Raw genomic sequence first — 17600 nt, 5'->3', positions numbered from 1 at the left:
GGTTCGTGCCCCGGTCCGGGAAGATCCCACATGCCGGTCTGGGAAGATCCCACGTGCCGTGGAGCGGCTGGGCCCGTGAGCCATGGCCGCTGAGCCTGTGTGTCCGGAGCCTGTGCTCCGCAACGGGAGAGGCCACAACAGTGGCCTTTTTTTGCGTGCCGCAAAAAAAAAAAAAGAAAAGAAAAGAAAAAAGAAAAAGCATGATCAGAAGTAAACATACCCACATAAGACTTAAAGCAGTTATTTTCCTCATATTAATGATGTAAATATAATAGATGTTTCAGTCACACTCATTATCTATAATTGGCCAAAAAAAAAATTGTCACACATGAATGGAATTATGGTTATCCCTTCCCAATCGTGAATTTCTCTTGTAGGAAATGCTAACAGCGTGTGAATTTATATCTTAAATATCATTTTGGTAACCTTGAAAATATTCCAGTTGCCATATTTTTGCGTTGCAACCCATCCTTGTCAGGGGTTCCTAAAAGAGGGACTTGGGTCTAGGATTGGAAAAGTGAAAGTTAGCTAGCAAGGGTTGGAACAGGATTGGAAGTGCAAGGCTCAACTCCTTGTCTGCTAACTAGATGAACGTGGCCATGTCTCTCAGCCTCTCTGGCCTCAAATTGCTCAACTGTCAAACAGAACTAAGGAGAATTAAGTGAGATAAAATACCAAGCTCATCATAAGCACTCAGTTCATGGTCGCTGGTAGTAGGGGGCAGTGGTAGTCAATGGGAAAGCAATGGGAGCCTCAGTGCTACCTGATTTCCATTCACCTGTCCTCCTGGCCTCTGTCCTTCAACCTGGGGCCCCTTGGATAACATACCAGTATGCTCTGCTTCTTTGCCCCCAACTCTAAGGAAACACATTATTTGCCCCACAGAGCCCAAGGGCTATGAATGACCAGGCCAACCAAAGCCATCAGGACTCTGTTGGAAAGGCGCGGGGGTTCGAGGAAGGGGGGCAGCAGAGGGAGGAAGGGTCAGCTGTGGAGGTCAGTGCTGCCAAGATCTGGGCACATTCCCCTCTGTCTCACAGATGCTCACACATCTCCCCTTAAAGTATAAAATGGCAAATGCCAATGAATCTAAGACTGACAAGGGCAGCAGGGAAAGAGGCAGAAGGTCCTAGATACCTGAAAAGGGCAGAGGTGAGTCTGGAGTAAAAGCTACTTCATTACATAGAGTAATCGCCAAAGTGGAAGCCATTTCTCTCCTTGACTTATGTTTGTCCCTGGGCTTTTCCTACTCATTTCTCAACAGGGGGGCCTTTGAAGTCAAGCAGGCAGAGCCCAGTCTCATTTCCACTTTTTATTAGCTTGGCAACCAATGTCCTCATCTGAGAAGTGTAGGTCATAGTTACGCGCACCTAAGGCAGTGGGTAGCTCCAATGAGAAAAGGTATGTGACGTGCCTACATGCAGTAAGGACTCAGTTAAGGTCAGTTGTTTTGCTCGTGCTTCCTCAAAGTGGTGGGGGTTAGGGGACTTCAAGTTTCTCTGGGTGTAACTGGACAGGGACCATCATCACATGCACTGTCTTTAGACCAGACTGGTAAGTGGAGGGGTGAGGGGTAATGTAGTGCTGAGGAAGAAAGGTTGGACGGCAGCTTAACACTTGCGAGACTTTTCCCACACTTTCTCATGGCCAGTTGCCCAATTCCCCATCATCCTCTCCAAGCCTTGGCTTTTTTGAGACGCAAGCTGGTCCCAACGCACTCCATCCCTCCAGGTTCCACCCTGGAGGGCAGTGATCAGAGCTGGGAGGAGGTCTTGAAAGCATCTGCCATTCCATCATCACCGGGAGGGTGCCCATGTCCTGAGTGACACAAGTCTAAAAACGAGGACATCCAGAGCTCCTTCCCGTTGTGCACATGCACACATGTGCCCAGCGTCCTTCCTTCATGTTTCTGTCTTGGTTCTCAGAGCTGATTCTGCTCTGCAGCTCGCAGTTTTCATGCTCAGCTTTACTCTCCACGATTCTCCTCCCCTCCCCTTTTGTCTGGCAGCTGGAACTTACTATTGAGTGTTTCAACTGTTCTAAGATTTTTTTTTCTTAACGAAACTTCTTTTTTTTAAATCAACATAGTATAGACACATAGTTCAAAAACTAAATAGTACTAAAAGGGTTAGAGTGAAAAACAGTAGTTCCTACCATCCTGGAACTCTGTTGACCCTCTCTGTGTTGGAGCACCTGTTTCCTGGATCCCTTTGCCACCTTCTCTCTTGGTTTGCTCCTTTATTTGATGGAGTATCTTCTCCATTAGCTTCCTGTGAAAAGGGACATGGGAGGTCAATTTTTAGAATCCTTATACACCTGAAAATGTTTTTATTCTACCCTCACACTTAATTGTTCATCTCTCTGAGTATATAACTGGATTGAGAATTATTTCCCTACAGAAGATTGAAGACAATTTTTCCATTGGCTTCTGGCATCGAAGGTTTTTATTGAGGAGTTTCATAACATTCTGATTCCATTTTTAAGTGCTGAAGCATGGGGCTCTGAAATTTCCCAGGGATCCCCCTTGATGTAGGTCTTTTTTCATTCATTGCTCTAGGTACTCAGTAGATCCTTTCAACCTGGAAACACCTGTTTCTGGGATATTTTCCCATGTTACATGCTAAATCGTTTTCTCCCCACTATGTCTTTAGTCTCTTTCTTAACCTCCTGTTAGTTGGATGTTGGATCATTTGCTCTGACCTCTTCATCCTCTTACCTCCTTTCTCCTGTTGTCTCTCAATCTCTTGTTCCACTTTCTAAAAGATTTTTTTACTTTACTCTTCAAAACTGTATATTAAATAGTTTACGATTTACTTGTTAAATTTTAGGATCTGGTTCTTTTTATCGGCATGCGGGATCTTAGTTCCCCAACCAGGGATCAAACCCACACCCCCTGCAGTGGAAGGGCAGAGTCTTAACCACCGGGCCTCCAAGGAAGCCCCTCCTCTTTTCTTCCTTTCTCTTCATTTCCCCCAAGTTTGTTTCATATATGTGTTCATGTGTTTGATGTTTGGTTGGTCAGCTCATGTTGGAGATGTTCCGGGAATGTTTGTTTATCTCTAACCATTCATATTTAAAAGAGAGGCTCTAACAGGCTCATTGGAGGTCTATGTGGGACTATCAACCGAAAGGTCATCATGTCACCAGTCAGCCTTTTGTTGGAATATTCCCAAAGGCAAGCTGTGGAAGCCTTTTCTCAGGGGCCATTCAGTTTCCTGAGGGAAGAACCCTGCCTGCTGATGTACCTGGTAATAGGCATTCTGGCAGTGCCAACTAAGGATCTGACCAGGGGCAGCCCACAGTCCTCCTGTTTTTAGCCCTGTGCCCCCTCCTGGTCTCTGCTGAGCCTGGGGGCCCCACGTCTAGAGTCTCTCTGGTTCATTTTCTCTTTTTGAGGGTTGATTGGAGGGCGAGGGGGCTGGCAGGGGCAATGGTAAGTCATGTGACCGTGTGAGGTAGTAGTGATGACCTGCGGGTCCAACGACAGAATATTGAGCCTTTCAGCTCTCTCGCTATGTTTAGTCCTCACCTCACCCATGACTTGTGCAGCTCTAGCTGCTCCAGGTGCCCTGCTTCTCAACGTTCTGTGGTAGGTCAGCTCCTTTCCCATCAGTTAACACTCTCCAGCCACAGTCTGTCTTCTAAAAATAGGTTAAAATCTCTTGTTCACACTTGTTGGGACACTTCAGGTGCAAGTAGCAGAAAATCTTGCTTACTAACCACTTCAATAATTAGGAAATTTCTTATCACTGGTGACAAGAAGTCCAGAGGTGAAAGGGCACCAGTCCCCAAAGATCAGGGGTTGGCTCTCCTTTTTTTTTTTTCCTGTAACCTAGTCTTTTTTTTTTTTTCTTTATTGGAGTATACTTGCTTTACAATGTGTTAGTTTCTGCTTTATAACAAAGTGAATCAGTTATACATATACATATATCCCCATATCTCTTTCCTCTTGTATCTCCCTCCCTCCCACCTTCCCTATCCCACCCCTCTAGGTGGTCACAAAGCACCGAGCTGATCGCCCTGTGCCATGCGGCTGCTTCCCACTAGCTATCTGTTTTACATTTGGCAGTGTATACATGTCCATGCCACTCTCTCACTTTGTCCCAGCTTACCCTTCCCCTTCTCCATATCCTCAAGTCCATTCTCTAGTAGGTCTGCGTCTTTATTCCCATCTTGCCCCTAGGTTCTTCATGACCATTTTTTTTTTCTCCCTTAGATTCCATATATATGTGTTAGCATACGGTATTTGTTTTTCTCTTTCTGACTTACTTCACTCTGTATGACAGACTCTAGGTCCATCCACCTCACTACAAATAACTCAATTTCGTTTCTTTTTATGGCTGAGTAATGTTTCATTGTATATATGTGCCACATCTTCTTTATCCATTCATCTGTGAATGGACACTTAGGTTGCTTCCATGTCCTGGCTATTGTAAATAGAGCTGCAATGAACATTGTGCTACATGACTCTTTTTGAATTATGGTTTTCTCAGGGTATATGCCCAGTAGTGGGATTGCTAGATTTTATGGTAGTTCTATTTTTAGTTTTTTAAGGAACCTGCATACTGTCCTCCATAGTGGCTGTATCAATTTACATTCCCACCAACAGTGCAAGAGGATTCCCTTTTCTCCACACCCTCTCCAGCATTTATTGTTTGTAGATTTTTTGATGATGGCCATTCTGACCGGTGTGAGATGATATCTCATTGTAGTTTTGATTTGCATTTCTCTAATGATTAATGATGTTGAGCATTCTTTCATGTGTTTGTTGGCAATCTGTATGTCTCCTTTGGAGAAATGTCTATTTAGGTCTTCTGCCCACTTTTGGATTGGGTTGTTTGTTTCTTTGATACTGAGCTGCATGAGCTGCTTGTAAATTTTGGAGATTAATCCTTTCTCAGTTGCTTCATTTGCAAATATTTTCTCCCATTCTGAGGGTTGTCTTTTCATCTTGTTTATGGTTTCCTTTGCTGTGCAAAAGATTTTAAGTTTCAGTAGGTCCCATTTGTTTATTTTTGTTTTTATTTCCATTTCTCCGGGAGGTGGGTCAAAAAAGATCTTGCTGTGATTTATGTCATGGAGTGTTCTGCCTATGTTTTCCTCTAAGAGTTTAATTGTGTCTGGCCTTACATTTAGGTCTTTAATCCATTTTGAGTTTATTTTTGTGTATGGTGTTAGGAAGTGTTCCAATTTCATTCTTTTACATGTAGCTGTCCAGTTTTCCCAGCACCACTTATTGAAGAGGCTGTCTTTTCTCCACTGTATATTCTTGCCTCCTCTATCAAAAATAAGGTGACAATATGTCTGAGGGTTTATCTCTGGGCCTTCTCATCTGTTCCATTGATCTATATTTCTGATTTTGTGCCAGTACCATACTGTCTTTATTACTGTAGCTTTGTAGTATAGTCTGAAGCCAGGGAGCCTGATTCCTCCAGCTCCGTGTTTCTTTCTCAAGATTGCTTTGGCTATTCGGGGTCTTTTGTGTTTCCATACAAATTGTGAGATTTTTTTGTTCTAGTTCCGTGAAAAATGCCTAGTGGTAGCTTGATAGGGATTACATTGAATCTGTAGATTGCTTTGGGTAGTATAGTCATTTTCACAATGTTGATTCTTCCAATCCAAGAACATGGTATATCTCTCCATCTATTTGTATAATCTTTAATTTCTTTCATCAGTGTCTTATAATTTTCTGCATACAGGTCTTTTTTCTCCTTAGGTAGGTTTATTCCTAGATATTTTATTCTTTTTGTTGCAATGGTAAATGGGAGTGTTTTCTTAATTTCACTTTCAGATTTTTCATCATTAGTGTATAGGAATGCAAGAGATTTCTGTGCATTAATTTTGTATCCTGCCACTTTACCAAATTCATTGATTAGCTCTAGTAGTTTTCTGGTAGAATCTTTAGGATTCTCTATGTATAGTATCATGTCATCTGCAAACAGTGACAGTTTTACTTCTTTTTTTCTGATTTGGATTCCTTTTATTTCTTTTCCTTCTCTGATTGCTGTGGCTAAAACTTCCAAAACTATGTTGAATAATAGTGGGGAGAGTGGGCAACCTTGTCTTGTTCCTGATCTTAGCGGAAATGCTTTCAGTTTTTCACCATTGAGGACGATATTGGCTGTGGGTTTGTCATATGTGGCCTTTATTATGTTGAAGTAACTTCCCTCTCTGTCTACTTTCCGGAGGGTTTTTTATCATAAATGGGTGTTGAATTTTGTCAAAAGCTTTCTCTGCATCTATTGAGATGATCATATGGTTTTTCTCCTTCAATTTGTTAATATGGTGTATCACATTGATTGATTTGCATATATTGAAAAATCCTTGCATTCCTGGGATAAACGCCACTTGATCATGTTGTATGATCCTTTTAATGTGCTGTTGGATTCTGTTTGCTAGTATTTTGTTGAGGATTTTTGCATCTATGTTCATCAGTGATATTGGCCTGTAGTTTTCTTTCTTTGTGACATCTTTGTCTGGTTTTGGTATCAAGGTGATGGTGGCCTCGTAGAATGAGTTTGGGAGTGTTCCTCCCTCTGCTATATTTTGGAAGAGTTTGAGAAAGATAGGTGTTAGCTCTTCTCTAAATGTTTGATAGAATTCGCCTGTGAAGCCATCTGGCCTTGGGCTTTTGTTTGTTGGAAGATTTTTAATCACAGTTTCAATTTCAGTGCTTGTGATTGGTCTGTTCATATTTTCTATTTCTTCCTGATTCAGTCTTGGAAGGTTGTGCATTTCTAAGAATTTGTCCATTTCTTCCAGGTTGTCCATTTTATTGGCATGTGGTTGCTTGTAGTAATCTCTCATGATCCTTTGTATTTCTGCAGTGTCAGTTGTTATTTCTCCTTTTTGATTTCTAATTCTATTGATTTGAGTCTTCTCCCTTTTTTTCTTGATGAGTCTGACTAATGGTTTTTCAATTTTGTTTATCTTCTCAAAGAACCAGTTTTTAGTTTTATTGATCTTTGCTATAGTGTCCTTCATTTCTTTTTCATTTATTTCTGATCTGATCTTTATGATTTCTCTCTGGCTCTCCTTCTTTGGCTTTCTTGTATTCCACCCTCTTCGATCTTTTGGCTTCATCTTCAACGTCATTAGCAAGATGGCTACAGCACTTCCAGAGGAAAAAGGTCCAGATGAAGGTGGAGACCACCTTTTCCTTGTGTCTCTTTTTTTTCTTTTTTTTTTAATAGCTGTCCTAGTGGGTGTGAAGTGGTAACTCATTGTGATTTTGATTTGCATTTCCCTAATGACTGATGATGTTGAACATCTTTTCATGTGATTGCTGGCACCATTTATATATCTTTTCTGAGAAATGTCTATTCAAGTCCTTTGCTCATTTTTTCAATTTTTTTTTAAAGTAAATTTATTTATTTATGGCTGTGTTGGGTCTTCGTTGACGCCCACGGGCTTTCTCTAGTTGCAGAGAGCGAGGGCTACTCTTCACTGCAGTGCATGGGCTTCTCATTGCAGTGGCTTCTCTTGTTGCGGAGCACGGGCTCTAGGCGCACAGGCTCAGTAGTTGTGGCACACGGGCTTACTTGCTTCGCGGCATGTGGGATCTTCCCGGACCAGGGATCGAACCCGTGTCCCCGGCACTGGCAGGCAGATTCTTAACCACTGTGCCACCAGGGAAGTCCCTAAATTTATTTTTTATTGAAGTATAGTTGAATTACATTGTTGTGTTAATGACAGCAAAGTGACTCAGTTATACATATATATACATTTTTTTCATATTCTTTTTCATTATGGTGTATCACAGGATATTGATCTTCCTTATGCTATACAGTAAGGTCCTTTGCCCATTATTTTTTAATTTTTAAAAAAATTTTGGCCACACTGTGCGGCTTGCAGGATCTTCGTTCCCTGACCAGGGATCGACCCCAGGCCCCTGCAGTGAAAGCGAGGAGTGTTAATGACTGGACTGCCAGGGAATTCCTTCCTTGTGTCTCTTTTTAAAAGTGAGAAAAATCTTTGCAAAAGCCACCCCCCCACCGCAAAAAAATACATTTTCTTTTATTTCTCATGCACTTTCCCAAACCAATCATTAACGAGATGAATGAGGTTCCCATTATTACTTAAGGGGTTAAATGGAGACTAGGATGTCATCACCATGATGATCACCACAGTTCTGTTGATCTCTTTGTTTTTCAGAGCTAATGCCTTTTTTATCCCTTTACTATGATTTTAATATTTTGAGACAGAGGAGATAAATGTGTTCAATCCACCTGCCCCATTTAACAGTAAATTCTTCAGCCACTTTCTTGCACATACCTGTACTACTAGCTCACTTTCTTTTATTTTTCTCTCTTTCTTTTTTACTTTTTGTTATGAAAATTTCCCCATGTACAGAAAAATAGAATAGTATAATGAATACCTGCATACTTAGTTTTAACAGTTTTAATATTTTGCCACTGTGTTGACTTCATCTACATTCTTTTTCGTTTTTTATAAATTTATTTTATTTGTTTATTTTTGGCTGCATTGGGTTTTCGTTGCTGCACACATGCTCTCTCTAGTTGCGGCGAGTGGGGGCTACTCTTTGTTGCGGTGCGCGGGCTTCTCATTGTGGTGGCTTCTCTTGTTGCAGAGCACGGGCTCTAGGCACATGGGCTTCAGTAGTTGTGGCACGCGGGCTCTAGAGCACAGGCTCAGTAGTTGTGGCGCACGGGCTTAGTTGCTCCGCGGCATGTGGGATCTTCCTGGACCAGGGCCCGAACCCGTGTCCCCTGCATTGGCAGGTGGATTCTTAACCATTGTGCCACCAGGGAAGCCCCATCTACATTTTTTGATCTGTTTTGAAGTAAATTGCAGATGTCTTGGCACTTCACCCTAAATTTCGAAATGCATCTTTAGAAAGTAAAGATCTTTTCCTTTATAACTATGGTACTAGTATCACACAACAAAATCCGGCTTTTATCTCCCGCAGGATAGGGAGGTCCTAATATGGTGGGGAAAGCTTCAAAAAGAGTCTACCAGAAAGTATGGGAACAACTTAAATGTCCATCAATAGAGTAGTTAAATAAGTTACAATATGTCCATACTATGGAATACTATACTGGGGAGTATTAAAATGATGATAGATTTCTATACATGGAAAGATTTCTGCAACATCACTAAGTTAAAAAAAAAAAGCATAATAGTATGTACAATGTGATCCAGTTCTACGCTACTAAGTGTAAAATAGATAGCTGGTGGGAAGCAGCCGCATAGCACAGGGAGATCAGCTCGGTGCTTTGTGACCACCTAGAGGGGTGGGATAGGGAGGGTGGGAGGGAGGGAGATGCAAGAGGGAGGAGATATGGGGATATATGTATATGTATAGCTGATTCACTTTGTTATAAACAGAAACTAACACACCATTGTAAAGCAATTATACTCCAATAAAGATGTTTAAAAAAAAATGCATGTGCCTGTTCGCACAGTAAAGAGGTCTGGAAGGATATAAATCAAAATGGAAGTAACACTTGATCTTGAGTGGCAGGTTTACGAATGCTGTTTTCTTTCTTTATATGTATTGATGTTATCAAAATTGGTTTACCGTTTGGGTCTTCAGCTGTAAACAGGCAACAGTGCTGTTGCCCCTTCTGACACAGGAGAGTAGGGAATGCACCTGGGAGTTGTGTTTTCTGGACTGTAGACTTTTAACATGTAGAATGAATGGCATCTTTGTTTTCATAAGGGTGGGAAGGTGACAGTCAATAATAAATTATCATACCAACAGAGTTGTTATAATTACACGGGAAAACTGCCTGTGGCCTTGTTTGTGGGGTTTTATGGGGTTTTTTTTATTTGTAGCATTGTATGCATACATGAAGTTTACTATTTTAATTTCTGAGTGTACAGTTTAGTGGCATTAAGTACATTCACGTTGTGGTGCAACCATCACCACCAGCCGTCTCCAGAACTTTTTCATCATCCAGTACTGGAGCTCTGTACCATTAAATACTAACGCCCTGTTCCCAGCACCTGGTGACCACTGTTCTACTTTTTGTCCCTGTGAATTTGACTACTCTAGGTATCTCATACAAGCGGTGTCATACAGTAATTGTCCTTTGTGACGGGCTTAGTTCACTTAGCATCATGCCCCCAAGGTTTATCCATGTTGTAGCAGGTGTCAGAATTTCCTTTCTTTTCTTTGTTTTTTTTAAAGGAACATTTATTTATTTACTTATTTTTGGCTGTGTTGGGTCTTTGTTCCTGTGCGCGGGCTTTCTCTAGTTGCAGCAAGCGGGGGCTACTCTTCATTGCGGTGCGTGGGCTTCTCATTGCAGTGGCTTCTCTTGTTGTGGAGCACGGGCTCTAGGCGCACGGGCTTCAGTAGTTGTGGCTCACGGGCTCTAGAGTACAGGCTCAGTAATTGTGGCGCATGGGCCTAGTTGCTCTGTGGCATGTGGGATCTTGCTGGACCAGGGATTGAACCCTTGTCCCCTGCATTGGCAGGCAGATTCTTAACCACTGCACCACCAGGGAAGTCCAGAATTTCCTTTCTTTTTAAGACTTAATATTCCATTGTGTGGATATATGGTATGATAACAATTTCATAAAGCCATAGTTTAGTATCTGTTTGTAGAGCTGTCTTGTTTATCCGTTCATCTGTTGATGGACATTTGGGTTGTTTCTACCTTTGTGGCTTTGTTTTTACATGACTGTGCTTTGGGGATCTGGTTTGAACTCAGGAATTTGACACCTAGAAAGATTTCAAAACAACAAAGAATCCAGGGTGAAAATGAGGGAGAAGGGAGATGCGTGAGTAAAAGCTGCTTCGTGTTACTTGAAGGGGCAGCTTTCAAAGCAGAACACAGAAAACCTTTTTATTTATTTATTTATTATTATTTTTTTAAGATCCTGATTTTTTTTTCTCCAAATCATCTTTTTCACCCAATCTTTCTCCCTGGTCAATCACCTCATGAAAGTGGAGAGCAGTAAAAACAACTAACAACTAGCTTTGACCGTTCTTCTAACCCTTCGCCTGAGGTGCATGTTTCGTTTTGCTCTTTACTGCTCAGGAATCATTAGTGCCACCTCTTACTGTGACTGATGCTGCTTTTCTATAAGCTTAGCCATAATTGAGATGAGATCTGTTGGATTGTTTATACGCATAGAATTCATTCATTCCTTCACTGAGAAACATATTTCTTCAACGCCTACTGTTGAGTCAGTCATGCCAGCCTGTGGGTCTAGAGGCTTGTCAAAAATTAAACAGAAACAATCATCCTCAGAAGACACAATTAAACTACATGTGGTTTGATATATTAAGAAACAGGCTTGGCTGTGGGGAAAGGAACTTGTGGCCCCATGGCTGGGACAAAACATTTTTTCATGCCGGTATGGTAACAATTTCATAAAGCCATAGTTTAGTAGCTGTGTGTGTAGGGCTGTCTTTTGTCATCACTGATATTTTGTTGATTGATTTGAACTTATTTATCTGGTTGATCTTCCCATCAGGTCCACTTTCAAAGAGAAGCAACTGCAGGGCAAGTACAAATTACTTACGTGCAAATGAATGAATAGTTGTAAGTGAATTCTAGAAGATTAGTTTTAAGTTAAATTAACTCTCTGTCACATTGGCTTCTAGTTTTGTATTTTCTATCCCTCTTACACTGTTGGAGTTGTCCCTGATGCCCAAATTCAAGCAGGGCAGAGCCTCAGCTCCAACCTGTAGAGAGCTGGTCGCTGCTCACCCTCTCAGCCTGAATTTTCCCCTTGTGCAGATTTGCCATTGATCCGCCTTCCTTAATGTATCTGGAAGGCTGACTGGGTGGATCTCGTTCCCTCGGGAAAGTTGATTCTGTTTGCTCTCTCTTGCCCTTAGACCATCATCTGCAAATAGCATAAGCAGCAGTACATCTTCAAACCACAGTGGCTACACTCCGGAACCTCCTCTACCCCCAGTTGGAGGTGACCTCGCCAGCCGACTGTCAAGTGATGAAGGGGAGATGGACGGAGCCGACGAATCCGAGAAGTTATTAGACTGTCATTTCTCCACTCACCACCCCAGACCTCTTGCGGTAGGCCTCCTTCTGTTTCCATCCAGGCCTTGTTTCCCCCTGTGCTTTGCAGTATTTAGGTGACTGTGTCCTACAGTGGCATCCTTCCTAAGGAGAGGCCTCCGGGACAGTGTTTTACGAAAGGGCTTCCCCTGAGGTTGAATGATTACCTTAGAAATCCCCTTGAAAATCACAGAAGGAAAGGTAAGGGCTCCCAGCTGATTTTAATCCTTTAAACACCTGAGTATTTGTGGTCCACCTTGAAGCGTTAATGCTTGAGAAACGGTGTTTATAGAAGAGCACGGGGAACTGACCTTCCTGCCTTTCCCATCCACGCGGAGCCTCTGATTTCAAGAGTTAGTCTAATTCACCTGCCTTGAAAACTGTCTCTGAGCAGTGTGCCAGGTGCCAGTCCTGGCTGGTTTGCTCCCCTGTTGGCTCTGAGTTTTATTGTTATTAGTAGGTGTGACGATATGGCACCAGAACTGAGTGTGTGTGTGTGTGTGTGTGTGTGTGTGTGTGTATGTGTGCAGGAAAGAAGGAAGCATTTCATGTCCGCGTGATTGTTGATTAACGAAAAGGTCAGTTTCTTCCCAGTTCCTTGAAAGAATCCACTTTAACAATTCAGAAGGTCATTGAAATCGAGGTGGGTGGTATAAGGAGGCATGAGCTGGAGGCTTGTTTGTGTTTGCCCTACGAGCACTTAAGAAGGGACTGCCTGGTGCTTCCATCACAGAGCCGAATTCAGGGAGGCTGGGAACGTCGGACCCCACAGCCGGTTTGCTCTGTTCCCAGCTTGAGCCCTGCAAGATTAGCTTTGACTGTCCCAAGATGGCATGAACTGTGTAGGTGAAATCAACCGTGCATCACGATAGAGTGAGTCCCTCCTCCCTTCTATTAGCGTGATGAATGAAGGCCAAATTCACTTCCTGTTTCTGGGGAGGATGGTGACCTGTACTTCATCAACAGCCTGAGACTTTGCCTCTTGGCTAGTACAAAAATAGGGACAGTCAGGAATGCTTCTGACGGCCAGTAATAGAAAACGACTCATACGGTGTGTGCACTTCGGTCATTTACTTGTCTCATGTAACAAGGAGTCTAGAGGTGAGAGCTCCCAGGCTTGGTTCAGCATCTCCTCAATGTCCTGCTGCTGAGGGAGAATCTCTGCAACCCTCTTTGCCTTTCATGCACAGTCTGGATGTGTCAGTTCGAGTTCCAATATCACATCCTCACCCAGTAGCACTCTACAAAGTGGGGAAAGGGACAAACAGAAAGGGAGTCTGCTTCTAAGATGCTATCTTATGTCGTTTCTTAGGGAAGAAAAATCTTCCCATAAGCACCCCCAGCAGACCTTCTCTTCCATCAGCCAGAAGTAGGTCATGTGCCCAGCCCTATACCAATCAGTGACAGAGAAGGATAGGATTGTAGTAACACAGAATGAAACCTGCCATGATCTCATCCCAGGGTTCTGGGAAGAGATCTACTTTCGCTGCTCACTGCTCCGTGTCAGAGATCAGAACAAAAGTGTGGTTCTGTTAGCAAGGAAAAGGCAGGGAGAGCTGGGGGTGGGGTAGCAGTTGATGAACTTGGCAACCAGTAGGGTCTGCCACAGTGGCCAGTGCAGCGAGGATCTGCAGCCCTACCTGGGGCATCATAGGCGACCAAGGACAGGAGCCTCTGGGGCACTGAGCGTTGCATCTGTGTTGAATTAGAGACATAGGTAGCACAGACAGTAAGAGGCCTCCAGCTTCCAAGGCTGAAAGGGAGACAGGGCTGTCTACCAGAAGGCCAGACTCTGGAGCACATCAAGATCTTTGTCCAAATGACAAGCTGCCAGGCTACAGTGGATTAGCTCAACTCAGAGCCTGGCAGATTTGTGTGCCCTTCATGTTTTGCTGATTTAAATGGAAAGGCCATGGATTCGTTTCTTTGCTTTGTCCTTTCTCTCATGGCCAACTGATACATTAAATCAATTTTGGTAATGAACACTTGTTCAGGGTGTCTTTAGCAAGGAGATGAAAGAAGAAAAGATGTCTGGACCTGGACCGGCTCCCACATGCTACTGGGGACCGGCTTCCACGTGGGAGAACTCCCTTTGTATGTTTTAATACTTGGCCAGTAAGCCCTTAATGTGCGGAAAAGAATTTTTCATCAGGAGTACCAGATTTGATGGGAGGCAAGATTTTAGGGTAACCCCACCCCAAACATAAGCAGAAACAAAACAAAGGGAAGGTCTTGCGTTTCCTCCTAAGAACTGTTCCAAAGGCTGGTTCCAGGAAAGATTTGTGGAATGAGTGCCAACCCAGCACTGTGTCTGGGATGGAGGCCAGGGAGCTGCTGGGAGAGGCCTGGGGGAGGGGGAAAAGCGCAGTTGAGTTATAGAGTCATATTTGCAGACTTGCTTGAGCTCTGACCAGGCAAATGTCACCTCCTCAGAAGCTGCTTCTTACATTTCTGTCTGCTGGCCTGGTTGTCCTAACATCATCATTAAATGACGTTTATCAAACATCTAACTGCTCATATTTCAGCCCCGTGTTTTAAGTGTGATAGTTCGTTCTGAACACTTTGTAGGACCTTATCTCTGTAATCCATCCTTTAGCCTAAATCTCTACTCTCCTCATATTGAGGAGGAAGAAGAGAATGGGGTCCCTGACCTTTATACGTTTATAATCATCAAGACAGGCACAGAAGCATGCAATATAATGTAATACAGCCACCTAGCGATTCCCAGGTGGGAAAGTAATGAAGTATGTGTAGGTGTCTGTGGGAGTTCAGAGCGGCAGCGTGAGTCAGATAAAGGTCGCTGGAAAGGAGAGTCTTAATTAGGGCCCTGAGGGAGGGGAGAATTGCACTTGGCCGAGAGAAGAGGGAAGGAGACAGAGGCAGGCAGAGGGGGCAGCAGAAGCGTGGGCGCAGAGGCAGTGATGTGTCCCAGGGCAGCCTGGATGCGCCGATGGGAGAGATGAGGCAGCACCAGGAGAGGAGGGAGTTCAGCCCAGCTGGGAGAGAGCCGGCTCCGCTGACAACAGGTAGGAACGGTATGACCCACTGGCAGGAGAAGCTCAGGACCAGCCGTTTCCATTACCGTGATGGGAAGCAGGGAACCACCGTCTTCCTTGAGAAGATGACAGCTGTGACAAGCCCGTGGTGCTGACACATTACCCGGCTACTGGTTGCTGTTGGTTTGGGTTTGGTTTGGTTTTGTTTTTCAACCTAAAATGCTGGCTCAATTCCAGGTATAGAGAAGGTAGCCCTCAATGCTACAGAAGACTGAATGTCACTATTGTTGAGTCATCCTGTGAGGTTCTGCAGAAAATCTAGGAGCTCAGACTGAAGCACCACAGAAATATTTTTGGCTTCGGTACTATTTTGCTTCTTTATTTTGAGGAAAACTGTACCCCTGTGTGTTTTTATGCAAATGTTATTTTTCTGTGTAGAGCTTATATTAGCTTATTAACCTGTAATCAAAATTAAAATGGTTTTTGTTTTCCCCCCTCACAGTTTTGCTCATTTGGGAGTCGCCTCATGGGCCGAGGGTACTATGTGTTTGATAGAAGATGGGACCGTTTTCGATTCGCACTAAACTCCATGGTAGAAAAACACTTGAATTCACAGATGTGGAAGTAAGTGAGCGGTTTTTGTGCAATATGAGATCTGAGCTGCTCCACAACTATCTGAACCCCAGCTTTCTAAATGAATGTCACTAGTTGGTTTTTGTTTGTTTGGTTGGTTTTTTGCGGTACGCGGGCCTCTCACTGTTGCGGCCTCTCCCGTTGCGGAGCACAGGCTCCGGACGCGCTGGCTCAGCGGCCACGGCTCACGGGCCCAGCCGCTCCGCGGCATGTGGGATCCTCCCGGACCGGGGCATGAATCCGTGTCCCCTGCATTGGCAGGCGGACTCTCAACCACTGCGCCACCAGGGAAGCCCACTAGTTGGTTTTTTATTGAACAAAATGATTCTGAAATCAGGGTTCGTGATTAATTCTTAAATGTCAGCCCCTCTTCTTGGTTGCCTATATTTTTCAGAGACAATGTGTGGTATGCTTTGTCTTCTTTGGAGATCCCTTTTGTGTTGGTAATCTTCTAAACTAAATGAAAAGGGATTAGATAAGACCTCATTTATTTAACAGTGTTAAAGGGCCTTTTTGCTATGACTAAGACCATCTAAGGATATTAAGAATATGCTTCAGTTTGTAATGTTAATGCTACAGTGTCAATACCAAAAATTTCCTAACGGTTATGGACCAACTTGTAATTGTTTAATGTCCTGTGCAAAAGTATGTACAGCAACCAACAGGGCAGATCAGGGGCCACGTTGCCAAGTTGGTTAAGCTTGTCTTTGGCCCTTCCCACCTCCCTATAGGACTCTCTCCTCACCTCTATGCATACTCCTCTCTACCCTAAACCCAGCTTATGTCCCATTTCTCTATGGTTCTTTTATTCTCCAACACCTCTCGATGTATTTGCATTTTAATAGATTCATGAAAAGGGGAAAAGCCTTCTTGACTTAGGGAAGTGCTATTGTACAGGATGACGGGCTAGACGCTCTCAAACCATAGCATGTAAGGAGCTGCCATTCCGGCCACTTGGTAATGCCAGGCCAACGCCCTGGCTACCTCCAGCCCCCAGTCCTGCAAAGGTGAGCTTTTGAGATCTCATAATCCACAGAATCATGGATTCCTCAGCTCTGAGCCCAGATGGTCCAGGAGAGCCAACACTAAACCCCTCACCCTGCCCAGTGAAGCCCAGGAAAGGCCAGGAAGGCATTCCTGAGAAATAGGGTAGGATGGGAACAGAATTCAAAACCTCCCCTCTCCCAGGCAATGATGGCATCCCAGCGCCTATTCACCACGATGCCCAAAGACCTTCCAGAACTTCTAGAAGTAAGCCCCACCGTGCCTGCAGTAAGCTCTCATAGCGGACTTAGGACGACACATTGACACTTCCTGTGAAGTAGGAAGGGGCCACAAGAGAAGCTTGTCATTTCTTCTCCCTTAAGTGACTGCCCAGTGTGTCTCAAAGGCACCCTGATATCTACCTGTGTCCTTTCTAAACAGCACCCGATGGGCTGCGTGCGGGGTTACTGTGTTCTCGGTATTTGGTGACTTATCCCTCTGTGCGGGTCCCCCAGCATGGCAGCCAGCGCCGGTGACTCTGCAGCTCTGTGCTCTCCTGTGTTGTGGAAGTGTAAATCCCGGGCACGTGGAAGGAATGTGTTGATCTGTATTTCGCTGCCTGGTGTCCTGTCAGCTCAAGTCCATATTCCTTTCCTCCTCAGGCACAGAAACCCGAGCCACAGGGCATCAGGTCCCTCCCCCCTTTTCAGGACTTGTCTAACCAATCTGCTGTCACTGAGCAACATTGGGGCTGCCTGGGTGTCAACTCTGGAGAGCGTAGCACCCCGCTGCCCTCTCAACCTCACTGCCCAAACCCCAGGCCCCGACGGGCCCGAACCTGGAGGGATGGCAGCCGATGGGGGCGTGGAAGACATTAGGAAGAAAAGGAACGGCCAAGACTCTTTTTTCTTTAACAAGCATTTAACTCTGCATCAGGAGACGCCAACACAGTATTCTCTTTCAGCCAGGTCAGCATCTGGATCTCCATGCCAGC

At 44.1% G+C, this 17600-nt stretch overlaps 1 protein-coding gene across 13 annotated transcripts in view; it reads left to right on the top strand.

Annotated features, from left to right (window-relative positions):
* Window positions 1-17600, top strand: part of ATXN7L1 (ataxin 7 like 1) — a 252933-nt gene that overhangs the window by 210614 nt on the left and 24719 nt on the right. For 10 of the 13 annotated variants that reach the window (XR_016394377.1, XR_016394380.1, XR_016394378.1 and 7 more), the window contains 3 exons: window positions 11816-12011; window positions 15492-15613; window positions 17269-17574. Coding sequence is in view for 9 of the 13 variants with exons in the window: in XM_089917796.1 (XP_089773922.1) it covers window positions 11816-12011; window positions 15492-15613; window positions 17269-17574 (624 nt within the window). In the remaining 4 variants the exon portion in view is untranslated. The remainder of the gene's footprint in view (window positions 1-11815; window positions 12012-15491; window positions 15614-17268; window positions 17575-17600) is intronic. The other 3 variants (XR_016394379.1, XM_089917801.1, XM_089917800.1) reach the window with 1 other exon arrangement.

The sequence above is a fragment of the Delphinapterus leucas genome, chromosome 9 (genome assembly GCF_059928025.1).
Source record: "Delphinapterus leucas isolate spDelLeu-1000000601 "Yukka" chromosome 9, BTC_Dleu_Yukka2, whole genome shotgun sequence".
Taxonomy (NCBI): Eukaryota; Metazoa; Chordata; class Mammalia; order Artiodactyla; family Monodontidae; genus Delphinapterus; species Delphinapterus leucas.
This window is presented reverse-complemented; position numbering and strand designations above follow the sequence as displayed.